Genomic DNA, 17,764 nt, shown 5'->3' on the forward strand with positions numbered 1-17,764 from the left:
ATTTTATTTTTTGCGGTTCCATTGTAACAATGGCTTTCCTTGTCCGCAAAATGGACAAGAATAGTAAGTTGCGGACATACAGACACGGAATGCAGACTGATCATTTCAGTGTTTTTTTTTGTTTTTTTTTTGTTTTTGTTTTTTTAAATAGATGTGTAACAGGATAACTGTCACACTTGGACCCTAATTTTCATCTATGTAGTTACTAATAACATGATATTCCAGAATCAGTTACTATTAGGCCCCATGCACACGATCAGGATTGCGTGCGGATTTTACGTGCGGATTTGCGTGCGGAAAATCCGCACCGTAGGTCATGTACATTGTATTCTATGAGAATTTGAAATTCTCAATGCACACGATGCAGATTTTTTCTGCGCGGATTTTGACCTGCGGTGCGGATTTTAAAATCCGCGACATGTCAATTAATTTATTTTTTTCCTGACCGGATTTTCTTTATTCACTTAGTGAAATCCGCATGCGGAAAATCCGCACCAAATCCGGATTGACCGCACGGATTTGCCTGTGAACACCTGCGGATTTCAGTGCGGATTCTCCGCACATGAATCCGGAACGTGTGCATGTACCCTTAGACTGACTTACCCCATATTTAATAAGATTCATCCCTTAGCAACCAGTCTGCATAAAACTGCAATCTCACTATTCAGTTAAGATGGCCGCCACTGCCCTCACCCTGAGGCTAATCCCGCCTGCCCTCACTAGCCAGTAACAATAGCCCCCCGAAAGTGTCAGTAACCAGAGCCCTCCCCCTAAAGGGTTAATCTCCTGCAGCACAAAGGGGTCCTCTTACCACATGTTGCTGTCATTTATACACTGAGCAGACGGCAGATCTCCCTTCCCTGGTCTGCGCTGCTCCAACTCTGCCTTCTACAGCTCTGCTGAGTGAGGGAGCGTCTGCCAAGCGCAGGGACAGGGAGAAGTGCACACAGCGCAGGCACTGTTATCAGCTGCTGGGGAGGACCTGGCTTTAATCATTTACTTACAGTCCCTGGCTGTCTGTAATCTGACCCTGCACGCTGCGTGCTTCTGCGTCCTCCGTCCTTCAACAGAGAGACGGACCCTGCCTAGCAACAGAGAGACGGACCCTGCCTAGCAACAGAGAGACGGACCCTGCCTAGCAACAGAGAGACGGACCCTGCCTAGCAACAGAGAGACGGACCCTGCCTAGCAACAGAGAGACGGACCCTGCCTAGCAACCCTATTTTAAGCACAGGTAAAAGTAGGCAGTACAGGGAACAAAAATGTGGAATTAAGGGGTAATTGAATACACAGTGAAAAGTTGAAATAGGGCCACCAAGGAGATATTAATCGCCACGATCCAATACTCCAAAAAAAAGAAAAATACGACAGTTATACTTTAAGTGACATAATTTGCATAACATAGCTCGTTTACATATGATAACCAACTAGACTGTTCCTGGACAACCCCTCGAATGACTTGGCATATATCAGCAGTGCAGACAGTGCCACATGCCGCCCTCTGCTAGTATATGGACATTTCCAGCTGGTGCTGGGTCTGATGGCTGAGATACTAACTTATTGTTATTCCACCATGATATCCCCATATCCCCCCCCCCCCCCCCCCATACACTGAACTCTGCTTATTTCAGTGTGCCGCTCCAGTTAATGGGGTTATACTGCAGCAGCGCTCTCTCCTTCAGCATCTCCATCGATCGCGTCAGGCGGTTTTCTTGCCATTTGCTCTCCATTAACTAAAGGGAGAAAAACTTGCAGGATCAGTACAGGATAAGTAATGTATGTACACAGTGACTGCACCAGCAGAATAGTGAGTGCAGCTCTGGAGTATAATACAGGATAAGTAATGTATGCACAGTGGCTGCAGAATAGTGAGTGCAGCTCTGGAGTATAATACAGTATGTAACTCAGGATCAGTACAGGATAAGTAATGTATGTCCACAGTGACTCCACCAGCAGAATAGTGAGTGCAGCTGTGGAGTATAATACAGGATGTAACTCAGGATCAGTACAGGATAAGTAATGTATGTACACAGTGACTCCACCAGCAGAATAGTGAGTGCAGCTGTGGAGTATAATACAGGATGTAACTCAGGATCAGTACAGGATAAGTAATGTATGTACACAGTAACTGCACCAGCAGAATAGTGAGTGCAGCTCTGGGGTATAATACAGGATGTAACTCAGGATCAGTACAGGATAAGTAATGTATGTACACAGTAACTGCACCAGCAGAATAGTGAGTGCAGCTCTGGGGTATAATACAGGATGTAACTCAGGATCAGTACAGGATAAGTAATGTATGTACACAGTGACTGCACCAGCAGAATAGTGAGTGCAGCTCTGGAGTATAATACAGGATGTAACTCAGGATCAGTACAGGATAAGTAATGTATGTACACAGTAACTGCACCAGCAGAATAGTGAGTGCAGCTCTGGAGTATAATAATCAGGATCAGTACAGGATAAGTAATGAAGTATATATAATAGTACAGACTCACCTGCTTGTTCTCATCCCGGTATCTCCTCAGGAACAAGGATTTTGCTCTTTCTTGCTCTAGATCCTGAAGCACCGCAAATCGGTCGGCTTCTTTTAAGGCTTCCAGCTCCTTGCTTTGCCCGGCGAGCGCCTCTCTGCTCGTGGTCCACTTCTCACTCATCTGCTTCTTCAACAGTTGTCTAATTTCTCTCCTGAGATATAAAAATGTATTTATTGAGCAATGTGTGACTGACAGTCGTGTGCCTTAGGCCTCATGCACACGGCCGCCGTTTTGGCGGCTCGGATGCGGACCCATTAATTTCAATGGGGCCGCAAAAGATGCGGACAGCACTCCGTGTGCTGTCCGCATCCATTGCTCCGTTCCGTGGCCCGCTACAAAAAATTATAACCTGTCCTATTCTTGTCCGCACTTGGCGGACAAGAATAGGCATTGATAGTGAAGGCTGTCCGTGCCGTTCCGCAAATTGCGGAACGCACATGGACGCCATCTGTGTTTTGCGGATCCGCGATTTGTGGACCGAAAAACGCACTACGGTTGTGTGCATGAGGCCTTATAATGTGATGACTGTATAAATGTCATCTGGGCGGAGCCATAATCACTCGATAAGTTACAGGCCTAAAGCCTGAGGCTGTACTACTGAGATCCTGATGAGAGTAGGCCTCCTGCTGAACGGTCAGGTGCGGTCATGTCTGTTACCTGTAGTCCTCTTTCTCAGCTGCGGTGCCATAAAATGGTCGTCTCCAGCCCTGGTGAAACCTGGTAAAACACAGCATGTTATTACAAGATGACTTACTTTTCATAGTTCTGCCATATGCTCTTAAAAAAATTCTCCTGAACCCCCCCCCCCCCCCCCTCCTCCATACACATGCATGCTCAGCGGATCGTGCATATGTTCTAAATTGGAAGGGAGAACTAAGCTGCTGCCAACCTCCTCTCAGAGCTGCTTATCGCACAGGGAGTCGGACATGTTGGAATCAATCAGTCTGATCCTTCTCTCCCCCCTGTTGTTAGCGGACGCCCCCATACACATTAGATGGTTGGTCAGTCCTGCCGAAGTCAGAATGTCAGGGAGGCTCCTGGAAAAAAAGGAGTCCCCTCGGGACTACTGGAAGAGCTGGCAAATTTCTCATGGAGGACTGCTTTGTCCCAGAAACAGTCCTCCATAAGCACTAACTGTGTGGTGTCAGATACTGCAGCCCCGGCCTCTGTATGTGCTCCGCAGGGGTGTGGCATTTCTCAAAGGGGGTGTGGCTATGTATGGAATGCCTTCACTTCCCGTCTGGCATAGAATGTCGGGAGCAGCATTGCTGGTAAATAGAGCATCAGGGGATGGTGAGTGAGAATATTTTTTTTTTTTACATTGCTGTCATCCATAATTGTTTTAATTACACTGGACAACCCCTTTAAAGGGGTAGTGCCTCCATTAAATGTTATGTTAATATAATTCAGCATGAAAAACTAATGACTTTTGTTACAAAAAATGTGCCTCCTGTAAGATATTCTCTTTACTCCGTTCTATCCTTTAACTACCACCAGCCATATCTACTGTTGGAAGCTGTGACAGTTATTACATGGAAAGAGCTGCATTAGAAAGGACATGCCCCCTGAGAAAGGATACTCCCCCCCTGAGCTGTGCTAGAGAGAGAGCTGCAGCAGAAAGGCCATGCCCCCTGAGCTCCCAGCCTGATGAGAAGCTAGCAGAGCAATGACTGGGGGAAGCTCTGGATCCATGTGAGGTACAGGACTGGTTCTGGCTATTCATCTGTCCTCATGTAATGACTCCATGAATAAATGTTTGATTCCCGCTGTAGAACTGTGTCCTCATCATCCACTGCTTGGACCCACATCGCCATCTGGTGGTGTGTTCTGTCATAGAAGGCAGGCGGTGTTGTGGCACCTTCCATAGTTGTATGTAAAAGTGATATGGAGACAATAGGGACCTTCAGGCCTCTTTCACACGGGCGTTGCGGGAAAATGTGCGGGTGCGTTACGGGAACACCCCACAATTTTTCTGCGCGAGTGCAAAACATTGTAATGCGTTTTGCACTTGCGTGAAAAAAATTGCGCATGTTTGGTACCCGAACTTCTTCACAGAAGTTTAGGCTTGGGATCGGTGTTCTGTAGATTGTATTATTTCCCCTTATAACATGGTTATAAGGGAAAATAATAGCATTCTGAATACAGAATGCATAGTACAATAGCGCTGGAGGGGTTAAAAAAATAAAAATAAATTATTTAACTCACCTTAGTCCACTTGATCGCGCAGCCGGCATCTCCTTCTGTCTCCTTTGCTGAACAGGACCTGGGGTGAGCATTAACTACAGGTAAAGGACCTTTGGTGACGTCACTCCGGTCATCACATGGTCCGTCACATGATCTTTTACCATGGTGATGGAACATGTGATGACCGGAGTGACGTCACCACAGGTCCTGTTCAGCAAAGGAGACAGAAGGAGATGCCGCGAACAAGTGGATTAAGGTGAGTTAAATCATTTATTTTATTTTTTTTAACCCCTCCAGCGCTATTTGACTATGCATTCTGTATTCAGAATGCTATTATTTTCCCTTATAAGGGAAAATAATAATGATCGGGTCTCCATCCCGATCGTCTCCTAGCAACCGTGCGTGAAAATCGCACCGCATCTGCACTTGCTTGCGGATGTTTGCGATTTTCACGCAACCCCATTCATTTCTATGGGGCCTGCGTTACGTGAAAATCGCAGAATATAGAGCATGCTGTGATTTTCACGCAACGCACAAGTGATGCGTGAAAATCACCGCTCATGTGCACAACCCCATAGAAATGAATGGGTCGGTATTCAGTGCGGGTGCAATGCGTTAAACTCACGCATCGCATCCTCGCGGAATACTCGCCCGTGTGAAAGGGGCCTCACACTAACATAGTACTACCCTCCGGCCCACCACCTGCTATACTGTTGTCATCTACACGGCCACCTCGTACCTGCTGTATTCTTTCTGCTGCATGTTGATGACCCTCTGCTGGTTGTGATGATGAGCGGCCACCGTCTCCAGGCTCACCAGTCTTCTCCTCACATCTGGGGGGTGCAGGGGGTTCAGGCGCTGGGGGAACTGCAGAATAAAAGGTGAACGGTAATAAATAGGACTGTATTCCTCCTGGGTGCCCTGGAGCCTGGGCCATGCCCTGGGTGTCCCACCCCAACAGCCATGACCAGCAATCATACAGCCAGCAGGGGGCAGCATTGCTGTCTGAGGTTGGCTCTGTTAGGGGGGCACCGCAGCATCTGAAAATGGGGCTATGCAAAAAATGTCCACGTGTGCTGATCGGATCTGTAATGGAGTGGGGGTCGTAGTATGGCTGGCACTATAGAGGGGCAGCTATAAGTAGATCAGCGGGTGGGGCAGAAAGAGGGCCCTAGCGCCCACATCACCCAGTTCCATGAAAGCAAAAGGGCCCTGATATGTCTACCCATTTTCTGGTCCTGATAACTGAGGGGGGTCATTAGACTTAGGCAGGTTTCACACGGGCGTTGCGGAAAAAGGTGCGGGTGCGTTGCGGGAACATGCACGATTTTTCCGCGTAAGTGCAAAACATTGTAATGCGTTTTGCACGCGCGTGAGAAAAATCGGCATGTTTGGTACCCGAACTTCTTCACAGAAGTTCAGGTTTGGGATCGGGGTTCTGTAGATTGTATTATTTTCCCTTATAAAAAAAATAAAAAATAATTTATCTCTCCTTAATCCACTTGATCGCGCAGCCGGCATCTCTTCTGTCTTCTTCTTTGCTGATTGCAGTCAAAGGACCTGTGGTGACGTCACTCCGGTCATCACATGGTCCGTCCCATGATCTTTTACAATGGTGATGGATCATGTGATGACCGGAGTGACGTCACCACAGGTCCTTTGACTGCAATCAGCAAAGAAAGAGACAGAAGAGATGTCGGCTGCGCGAGCAAGTGGATTAAGGGGAGTTAAATTATTATTATTTTTTTAACCCCTCCAGCGCTTTTGTACTGTGCATTCCGTATTCAGAATGCTATTATTTTCCCTTATAACCATGTTATAAGCGAAAATAATAAAATGATCGGGTCCCCATCCCAATCGTCTCCTAGCAACCGTGCGTGAAAATCACCGCTCGTGTGCACAGCCCCATAGAAATGAATGGGTCCAGATTCAGTGCGGGTGCAATGCGTTCACCTCGTGCATTGCACCCGCGCGGAATACTCGCCCATGTTAAAGGGGCCTTAGTTGTACCCACTAGATGGACCTTTTCAGGGCGTGTACAGAGATGATTTGCAGGTAGGGACTGATGTCGGGCACTACGTACCATACATGCTTGTGATGCGGCTGCTGTGGGCACTGCGGGGAGGCACAGCGGAGTAATCGAGCATCTTCTTTTTGGTGTATTGAAGTTCCCCAGTGTGACAACAGGGGTACTGGGCAAGGAAACCCCTCCTGCAAGAAGGGAAGAGTTCTCATTACTGGGTGCGCACCCATAGGTGGCGCTATAGCCCCACTGATTCCCATAGGCTTTAATGTATTATTGAGCCTAAACCTCAGCAACAAAACGAGTCACATCATTGCTTCCTTAGGCCTCCTGCACACGAACGTTTTTTTACACGGTCCGCAAAAACGGGGTCCGTAGGTCCGTGATCCGTGACCGTTTTTCCGTCCGTGGGTCTTCCTTGATTTTTGGAGGATCCACGGACATGAAAAAAAAGTCATTTTGGTGTCCGCCTGGCCGTGCGGAGCCAAACGGATCCGTCCTGAATTACAATGCAAGTCAATGGGGACGGATCCGTTTGATGTTGACACAATATGGTGCCATTTCAAACGGATCCGTCCCCATTGACTTTCAATGTAAAGTCTGGAGTTCTGTTATACCATCGGATTGGAGTTTTCTCCAATCCGATGGTATATTTTAACTTGTAGCGTCCCCATCACCATGGGAACGCCTCTATGTTAGAATATACTGTCGGATATGAGCTACATCGTGAAACTCATTTCCGACAGTATATTCTAACACAGAGGCGTTCCCATGGTGATGGAGACGCTTCAGGTTAGAATATACAAAAAAACTGTGTACATGACTGCCCCCTGCTGCCTGGCAGGTGCTGCCAGGCAGCAGGGGGCAGACCCCCCCCCCCCCCTGTTTTTAACTCATTGGTGGCCAGTGGGCCCCCCCTCCCCTATTGTTAACTCGTTGGTGGCCAGTGTGCGCACCCCCCTCCCTCCCTCTATTGTAATAATAGCATTGGGGCCAGTGTGCGCGCCCCCCCACCCCCCCCCTCCCTCCCTCTATTGTAATAATAGCATTGGGGCCAGTGTGTGCGCCCCCCCACCCCCCCCCCCCTCCCTCCCTCTATTGTAATAATAGCATTGGGGCCAGTGTGCGCGCCCCCCCACCCCCCCCCCCCTCCCTCCCTCTATTGTAATAATAGCATTGGGGCCAGTGTGCGCGCCCCCCCACCCCCCCCCCCTCCCTCCCTCTATTGTAATAATAGCATTGGGGCCAGTGTGCGCGCGCCCCCCACCCCCCCCCCCTCCCTCCCTCTATTGTAATAATAGCATTGGGGCCAGTGTGCGCGCGCCCCCCACCCCCCCCCCCCTCCCTCCCTCTATTGTAATAATAGCATTGGGGCCAGTGTGCGCGCCCCCCCACCCCCCCCCCCTCCCTCCCTCTATTGTAATAATAGCATTGGGGCCAGTGTGCGCGCCCCCCCACCCCCCCCCCTCCCTCCCTCTATTGTAATAATAGCATTGGGGCCAGTGTGCCCCCCCCCCCCGATCATCGGTGGCAGCGGAGTAGAAGATTCATACTTACCTGGCTGCTGGCTGCTGCGATCTCTGTGTCCGGCCGGGAGCTCCTCCTACTGGTAAGTGACAGGTCTGTGCGGCGCATTGCTGTCACTTACCAGTAGGAGGAGCTCCCGGCCGGACGCAGACATCGCAGCAGCCAGCAGCCAGGTAAGTATGAAAATCTTCTACTCCGCTGCCACCGATGATCGGGGGGGGGGGGGGGGGGGGGGGGGGGTTGTGCGCACACTGGCCCCAATGCTATTATTACAATAGAGGGAGGGGGGGGGGGGTTGGGGGGTGCGCACACTGGCCCCAATGTATTAAAACAATAGAGGGAGGGAGGGGGGGGGTTGGGGGCGCGCGCACACTGGCCCCAATGTATTAAAACAATAGAGGGAGGGAGGGGGGTGCGCACACTGGCCACCAACGAGTTAACAACAGGGGAGGGGGGGGCCGCACAATGATATTCAAACTGGGGAGGGGGGGGGGGGTCTGCCCCCTGCTGCCTGGCAGCCCTGATCTCTTACAGGGGGATATGATAGTACAATTAACCCCTTCAGGTGCCGCACTATCATATCCCCCTGTAAGAGATCGGGTGCTGCCAGGCAGCAGGGGGAAGTCTTGTACACAGTTTGTAGTGTATTCTAACTAGAAGCGTCCCATCACCATGGGAACGCTTCTGTGTTAGAATATACTGTCGGATCTGAGTTTTCACGAAGTGAAAACTCAGCTCTGAAAAAGCTTTTATGCAGACGGATCTTCGGATCCGTCTGTATGAAACTAACCTACGGCCACGGATCACGGACACGGATGCCAATCTTGTGTGCATCCGTGTTCTTTCACGGACCCATTGACTTGAATGGGCCCGTGAACCGTTGGCCGTGAAAAAAATAGGACAGGTCATATTTTTTTCACGGCCAGGAAACACGGCTCACGGATGCGGCTGCCAAACGGTGCATTTTCCGATTTTTCCACGGACCCATTGAAAGTCAATGGGTCCGTGAAAAAAAACGGAAAACGGCACAACGGCCACGGATGCACACAACGTTCGTGTGCAGGAGGCCTAAGGCTCAGCACACGGTTCTCCTGAAATCCTCTGTGCTGCTGGGATCTGCTCCTAATATCTGTCTGTGACCTTCCATTGTCTCTATCCACTTCCCCTACACACACCCACACACACCATTACCTCCTCCCACAAGATCAGTGCGCTTCTTTCCTGAAATACTCTGTGCTGCTGTGCCCTCACACCATCTTTCTGTGACCTTCCACTTGTCTTCAGGCAGCTCCTGGCATTCTGACCCTGCCCCTGGCGCATGCAGCCCTGACCTCACCCATGGTATGGGTCACTGTCTACCACAAGATCAGTCCACTCCTGAAATACTCTGTGCTGCTGTGGACTCTGCCCTTTCACCATCTTTCTGTGACCTCCCACTTGTCTTCAGGCAGCTCCTGGCATTATGCCCCTGGCGCATGCAGCCCTGACCTCACCCACGGTATGGGTCACTGTCTCCCACAAGATCAGTCCACTCCTGAAATGATCTGTGCTGCTGGGGACTCTGCTTTCACCATCTGTCTATGACCTGTGAACTCCCACATCACGGCTCAATTTTATCCTCACCAATATCAAGGTCACCTTCCTAAAATACTCTGCACTGCTGAGGGGCATGCTCTTTCCACTTTCTGTGACCTTTCTCATGTGTCCATTGCCCTTTTCACATACCGTTCTGTCTCCAATAACATCATGTGAGTGGACGACAGGTTGCTCCCTCCAGCAGAAGAGCTACACATTCCTCTCCTTACATGCTCTGTGCTGCTGTGGGCCTTGCTGTTTCCACTTTCACTCGTGTCCATTGCCCTCTTCACATACAGTTCTGTACATTACCATATAAGTGGACAGGTCACTGGCCGCACCAGGAGAGCAGCACATTCCTCTCCTTAAATACTCTGTGCTTCTGTGGGCCAGGATCTTTCCACTTTCTGTGACCTTTCACTCTGTTCGTTGCCCTCATCACATACAGTTCTGTCTGTTATAACATTCCGAGTGGACAGATCGCTGCCCCCCCCCCCTTCCCCACCAGAAGAGCAGTGCATTCCTCTCCTTAAATACTCTGTGCTGCTGTTGTCACACTCATGATCTGAGTGGGTTAAAACCCTTGATCTAAATAACTACCGGGTGGCTAAGGACGGGGCAGAGGCCCCCCAGTACTCACTGAGGCTCATTCTGTGGCCGCGCCGGGGACGTCTGCTCCTGTAATGACAATGCAGAATGTTAGTAAATGTCACCAACAAGTAGGGACTTGTACAGGGACCGGGTACATCTGCACGAGAGGACGGGGGTGGGGTACAAACCCTTCAGGACAGCGGTCCCAAAAGTCCCTAGTAAAGTCCTCTGGGCCTTTAATGACAATTGGGGACCAACCTATTGCACCCACTTAACCCTCTCATGGCTGAAACACAACTATTTCCAAAAATTCCCATGATAAATGGAGTTGTTGAGGATAAAAAAAAACATGGCTGCCTCTTTCCAAAAAACAGCGCCACACTTATACACAGGTTGTCTGCGGTATTGCAGATCTGCTCCTGTTTTATTGGAGCAGAGGTGCAATACCAGACACAACCCGTAGACAGGAGTGGCGCTGTTTTTGAAAGAAATCGGCTGTCTTCTGTACAATCCCTTTATGTAATGTATTTTCTTTCCGTGTCCGTTCCGTTTTTTTTTTTTTTTTGTGGACCATATACGGAGCCATTTATTTCAATGGGTCTGCAAAAAAAATAATAATCTGAACTTACTCTGTGTACTTTCCGTTTCTCCATGTCCGTATTTCCGTTCCGCAAAAAAATAGAACATGTCCTATTATTGTCCGCATTACGGACAAGGGTAAGACTGTTCTAATAGGGTCCAGCTGTTCCTTTCCGCAAAATACGGAATGCACGCGAACGTCATCCATATTTTTTGCGGATCCGTTTTTTTTGCGGACCGCAAAATACATACGGTCGTGTGCATGAGACCTTAAGGGCTCCACAGTCACATTTGTCGACAAAATGACGACCGTTATTGCGCCCCCTGCAGTTTACAAAGGGGTTGCCTTTAGCAAATGTTCTTAGATGCAGACTTGCCGTTCGGGAGCTTGGTAAAGCTGGGTGACAACCCCTTTTCAGAGCTGATATGGTGGCCTTATTGTTGGTCACCCAGCTTTTCCCAAAACTGAGAAAACAAGGAAAAAAAAAAAATCTAATATGAAATCAATGCAAAATATATTGAGCAAATTGCACCAAAAACGTATAACGCATAGTGCATATGAGTTTTTCACACTGTCCCTTTAAAAAGGAATTGCAAAATGCGTCAAATTTATTATCATTGTGCGCCATTTTTCCCGCCAAATATAACTTTGTCTATACAGAATCAGAAACGTGTCTGTGCCGGGGGGGGCGACATTTTTTATACATTTGCGCCAGTTTCTCCAAAACCTCTTGTATGATACATTCTAAGTCAATATTAACATCCCCCCTGGCACCATGCTCACCTGGGGTCCCTGGCGCTGCGGGCTCCACTTATAGCGGGAGACGTTGGGTGCTCATAAGCGCGCGATGCTAATCCGTGGGACTAAGGTGTCACTTTCCGGGACGGTCGCTCCCTCCTCCCTCTCGGCTCGCTCCTTTGTGTCTCTATTGTAGCTCATTGCTGGACTGTTTGCATCATGTGACCCGCTTCTCCTGGAAACCAAGGGACAATAGGGCCCCGCCGAGTGACAGTCTCCAACATGAGAGCCGCTTCGGGGACTCCCACAGAGGGGACGCCAGTGCCAAGGAATGCAGATTACCATCCCCGGGGCCTGTAAAGGAGCAAATTATTGTATGGCCTGGAGTGTGAGCAACTTCCTATAGATCAGGTACCCGTCTAGTCTGCAGAGGGGGGTAAAGGGTTAACTCCGCCGGCAGTGAAGCTGGCCACTTTGTGCTCCCGTCCCTGTGAAGCCGCTCCTGATCCTGCAGTGCTGAACTCTGAATCCTCTAAAGTAGAAAAACAAATAATGCAAGTATACAAAGAGATTCAAAATCCCCCACCGTTTTGTGTACACAGCTCTTAGGCAGAACTATGAGTTTCCATGGTGACAGACTACAAAGTAACCCTGCGTAGTCAGATTCTGTGGTGCGTGAAGTTACCCTTAGGGTAAATGCACGCGTTCGGGATTTGTGTGCGGACAATCCGCACTGAAATCGACCAGTGTTCGCAGGGAAATCCGTGCGGTCTATCCGCATCAATCGGTGCGGTTTACGTGCAGCTTTTCCGCATGCCGATTTTACTCTTCCCATTGAAGTGAATGGAGAAAATCCGGTCTGGAAAAATAAAATAAATTGACATGCTGCGGAATTGAAAATCCGCACCGTAGGTCAAGATCGGCACGGAAAAAAATCGGCATTGTGTGCATGAGGATTTCAAATTCTCATGGAATACAATGTACGTGACCTACGGTGCGGAGTTTCCGTGCACAAATCCTGATCATGTGCATTTATCCTAACATATCAGATGAAGGATGTCAAGATCTGATGATCATTTAATGAGGATCGGGAAAGGTGGATTTCAGGGCCGTTCTAAACATGCGAAGCCATGGAAAAAGCCGTCTCATATCTGTCTATCTATAATCTATCTATCCATCTATGTATCTATCTATCTATCTTTATCTGTCTATTATCTATCTATCCATCTCATAGCTATCTATGTCTGTCTATTCCATCTCATATCTAGCTATCTATGTCTGTCTATTATCTATCTCTCATATTTATCTATCTATTCTATCTCATATCTATCTATTTATTAATATCTATCTCACACTGTATCCATTTCAAATGTATCTATCTCTTATCTATCTGTCTATTCTATCTATCTCTACGGTATCTATCTATCTCTCTCATATCTATCTATCTCTTATCTATCTATCTATCTATCTATCTCTTATCTATCTATCTCTTATCTATCTATCTCTTATCTATCTGTCTATTCTATCTATCTCTACGGTATCTATCTATCTCTCTCTCTCATATCTATCTATCTATCTCTTATCTATCTATCTCTTATCTATCTATCTATCTATCTATCTATCTCCTATCCTATCTATCTATCTATCTCCTATCTATCTATCTCTTATCTATCTGTCTAATTTCTAAGTGCACTAATCCCGTTACTACCAGATTGCTCTCACACTTTCCTTTCCCAGCAGGACACTTAGTTTGGGGTCAGGTCCCTTTGAGGTCGGTGCCTCTTCTCTTGGTAATGACAGGACAATCCATCTGAATGTAACAGCCGGAACATGTAACACATTGTCTGTTGCTGCGGTAATCCAGTAATGGAGACATCTCCTGTAACCATTATACAGAACCTACTCAGGTCAAACTGGTCGTACTGGTTCCTGGGGGTCACATTAGGCAGCATCTCTTCAGGAACTTTACATCATTGCCTTTCACCTAGTGAAAAGTATCTAATCTCTTCTCAGAATGTAAGGAGAAGAGTCCACAGCAGCACAGAGTATATCAGGAATGGCCTGTGCTGATTTTTGGCAGGGACCTACTGTCCCTGCGATGATGTTAGCGAGGACAGGGCTGTGAGTGACTTGTGTCATGATGTGAAGAGGGTCGACGGAGACAATGGAGGGGGTCACAGTGGAAGAAGATGTGTCCATAGCAGCACAGAGTATTTTAGAAGAGCGTTATGCTGATCATGTGGGAATCAACAACCTTCTCTGATCTTGTTAGGGAGCACAGGATGTGAGGAGAGGGAGTGGAAACAAGTAGCAGTTCACAATGGAAGAGACAGGGCCCTCAGCAGCCCAGAGTATTTCAGAAGAGGAGTGACCTCTCCACTTGTGATCATGTTGGTGAGGACAGTATATAGCCGTGACAATGCTGTCTCTGAGGAGGGGAACAGAGAGAGCAGTAGAAGAAACAATGCCCCCAAGCAGCACAGAGTATTTAAAGGCTATAGACACCTTCTGGGTAATTTGTTATGATTGCATTTTACTTTGGGCTGAAAATCTATTTTTCAATTGGTCTTTTTTTTAAAGGGACTCTGTCACCACTTTCTAACCCCCACTTTTAAAACTATAGTTCTGTCCATGGAGCCCCTGTGATTTCAATGGTGTTGTTATATGCGAAATCCGCAGGCTCGTTTTGATAAAAAAAACCTTTTATCTAACCTGTCACTCATGAGGATAAGGTGCCCAGGGCGTTTCTCCTGGTCTGAACATGCCGCCCGCCGCTGGCGCCGTTGGTGCCCAGCTCCTCCTCTGATCCTTTCAGCGCCGCCTGAATGTGAAGAAATACACCTCCGGCTCTCCCTCAGTCCCCCCTCCTTTTCTAAAATTTCGCGCGTGCGCACAGGCCTGTGCCTGATGCGCCCGTGCGGACTTTTCGATTCAGCCTCATTGAGCGAAGTGCGCATGCGCACTTCGCTCAACTTCCCGATAACGCGAACACTGCCGCACGCGCGGGATCTTAGAAAAGAAGGAGGGGGGACTGAGGGAGAGCCGGAGGCGTATTTCTTCACATTCAGGCGGCGCTAATTCAAGGCAGAGGAGGAGCTGGGCACCAACGGCGGCGGGCGGCATGTTCAGACCAGGAGAAACGCCCTGGGCACCTTATCCTCATAGATAAAAGACCAGGTTAGATAAAAGTTTTTTTTATCAAAACGAGCCTGCAGACTTCGCATATAACAACACCATTGAAATCACAGGGGCTCCATGGACAGAACTATAGTTTTAAAAGTGGGGTTAGAAAGTGGTGACAGAGTCCCTTTAAATGTTCAGCCATTTTAGAAGTACAGGGGTTAAAAGAATCTGTCTGTTTGCAGACTATCACTTCTCAGTCCCTTTAGCTGAGGCTCATGTGGAGCCTTATCTCTGATCTCCTGACCTCATAATCACTCATTATAGCTAACCTTGATAAGAATCAAATAAGGCTTCACATGAGCCTCAGCTGAAGGGACTGAGAGGTGATACTCTGCTAAGATACTGATTTTTTAACCCCTGTACCTCAAAAACGGCTGAAGATTTTTAATAAAGACCAATTTAAAAAATGGGTTGTTTTTTTTTAGCCCAAAGTGACTAAAATACAATCATAAAAAATGCCCTGAAGGTGTCCGTAGCCTTTAAGGAGGCGTGGGTTACCTTTACCTCCTGGGTGGTTTACAGTTCTTGATCCGGCTCTCTGGAGACAAGCCGTGGCTCTATTCACTTCTCACGCGAGGACGTTGATTTATTGCCACGGAAAACAAGAAGCCGCCTTTACCCCAGGACCTCACCTACAACAGCACGAAAGGTCTGTGTGAACAGCTGCCTACTGTCTGGACAACCTGACACCCCCCACCCCCACATACAAAATATGGTTGCATGGACAGCCTACTGACTTCAGTGTAGTGCATCATTAGCCCTGTGGTGGCGCTGCAGGAACATTCATGGACCTGCTGCAGGATTTCCCAACAGTTTGATCTCTGGGGGTCTCGGCAGTGGGACACCATGTGATCAGCTTTTCTTAGGGGAACTTTTCTAATAAAAAGTGGACAATTCCTTTAAGATAGAGAACCCTGTATGGAGCCCCTATAGGGCCTTAGGTGTGTGCCGCTGTATCAATGCTCCCCAGCCTGTGGCTATTAGGATATGATGGGAGTTGTAGTTTTGCAACAGCTGGAGAGCTATAGGTTAGAGATCACTACACTCTATATATAGGGGGCGTGAAGCAGTGGACGCTCCCATATGTCGCCCGCTGCTCTGCCTCGCAGCGCCTGACATCACTCCTGATGAATGGTGTGTGATGTTTGCATGAGACTCTGTCGATCCCTCGCCAGGACCACCCCAGTCACGTCCACCTCTCATAGCTAAATAAATAGAGGAAATATGAAACAGATCCGCTGCTTTTGGTGTTTTTTATGCCTCTTTGATTTTGTTCTGTAGACTCAGCAACACAAGATGTCTGCTGCCTAAGTAAATCATCCACAGTGTGAGGTCCCGCAGTGTGAGGCAGGACGACCTCCATATGTAGAGATAAGGAACTCGCAGGCTGCCAATCCCAGGCTTTTCCGGGAGACAATCTTGCTTTTATGTGAAAAAATTCTGTGCTGATTAATTTTTTAATACGTGGTTATAGCGGTCGGAGCTCCATTCTGCCATACAGAACTCCAAATCATGGACATAGAATGGAAGGATAACTTTCAGGCTGCCTGAAGTCACCACTAGGGGGAACCCAGGAGCTCACCGCATATGGATTCTTTCAGTAAGTTCCACTATTGGAGGTTGCAGTTGTAACGTGACCCCTGTGCCCCATATGAGAACAGCAGTATTATAAATGTCATGTGATCGTTCGGTGGCCCCATTACAGGCATATACATAGGACCCCATCCTATCTCAAGAGTCAGGCTCTAGCTTACATCGCCAGGAATAAAGAGGAGGCCGCATTGACCCTTATGGGCAATCAGAAAATAGTAGCTGAGCAAAATTTTCAGAACTAGTGAATGGAGGTAGTTGCACAAGCGCAGCCACCTCTTCGTTCACAGCAGCGCGAGACAGGGCCTTTAAAGAATACCCCTTTTAAGGGCAACTGTCAGCAGGATCGGCTTCATTAAACCAGGTATACTGCCTGGTAGGGTGGATCCTGCTGATTAAAATAATACCTGCTGTTTTGTGAAAATCGGTTGCTGCGTTCACCTTTAAAGGGCAACTGTCAGCAGTATCGGCTTCATTAAAACAGGCATACTGCCTGGTAGGGTGGATCCTGCTGATTAAAATAACACCTGTTTTGTGAAAATCGGTTGCAGCGTTCACGAGATAAAATAGAATTTTAATCTTTAAGAAAATGAAGGCTTCAGTACACAAGGGGCGGGGCCTAGACTCTCAGTGCTACCAAAGCTGTTCTAGTGCTGGCCACGCCCCTCAGTGCACTGAAACCATCATTCCCTTAAAGAATAAAAGTATTGTTTTTCAGGAATGCCCCATCCGATTTTCACAAGACAGGTATCATTTTAATCAGCAGGATCCACCCTACCAGGCTTAATAGTTTTCATCCTTCTGACAAGGGCTCTTTTAGTTATGCCTTTGATCTGTAAGGCATAAATCACTATATCATCTTTAAGGAACAACATTTATCATTTATCAACAGGATAGGTGATGAATGTAAGATTACTGGCAGTTCAACTGCCGGGACCCCCAAGGATGATGAGAACAGGGGGTGGGGGGGGGGGGGGTCCTCTGTGTAATTGCATGGGACTACCAAGTACGGCTCGCTCCCGCAGTCTCATATAAGTGAATGGAGCTGTGGTCATGCATGCACGCCCCCGCTTTATTCACACAAGGAATTTGGGGACCCCAGTGGTAGGCACCCCAGCAGTCATACATCATTGTAGAAACTCCTCATTTGTCAGACAATATTCAGTAATATTATGATTGATGTAGTGCTATGCACATTTCAGCCACTTGGTGGCACTGTGGTTAAGGAGTTTGCAT

The 17,764-nt window shown here is 48.1% G+C and overlaps 1 protein-coding gene across 1 annotated transcript; it reads right to left on the reverse strand.

The window, feature by feature from the left end:
• Nucleotides 1-1,263: 1,263 nt before the first annotated feature.
• Nucleotides 1,264-12,143, reverse strand: LOC122943717. The gene is made up of 7 exons (XM_044301686.1): nt 11,801-12,143; nt 10,487-10,524; nt 6,805-6,932; nt 5,461-5,588; nt 3,195-3,254; nt 2,499-2,688; nt 1,264-1,733 (listed from the first exon to the last, which is right to left on the reverse strand). The coding sequence occupies exons 2-7, from the start codon at nt 10,494-10,496 to the stop codon at nt 1,623-1,625; spliced, it is 627 nt and encodes a 208-aa protein (XP_044157621.1). The 5' UTR covers nt 10,497-10,524; nt 11,801-12,143; the 3' UTR covers nt 1,264-1,622.
• Nucleotides 12,144-17,764: the final 5,621 nt, after the last annotated feature.

This window comes from Bufo gargarizans, chromosome 7 (assembly GCF_014858855.1).
Source record: "Bufo gargarizans isolate SCDJY-AF-19 chromosome 7, ASM1485885v1, whole genome shotgun sequence".
In the NCBI taxonomy this organism is placed as follows: Eukaryota; Metazoa; Chordata; class Amphibia; order Anura; family Bufonidae; genus Bufo; species Bufo gargarizans.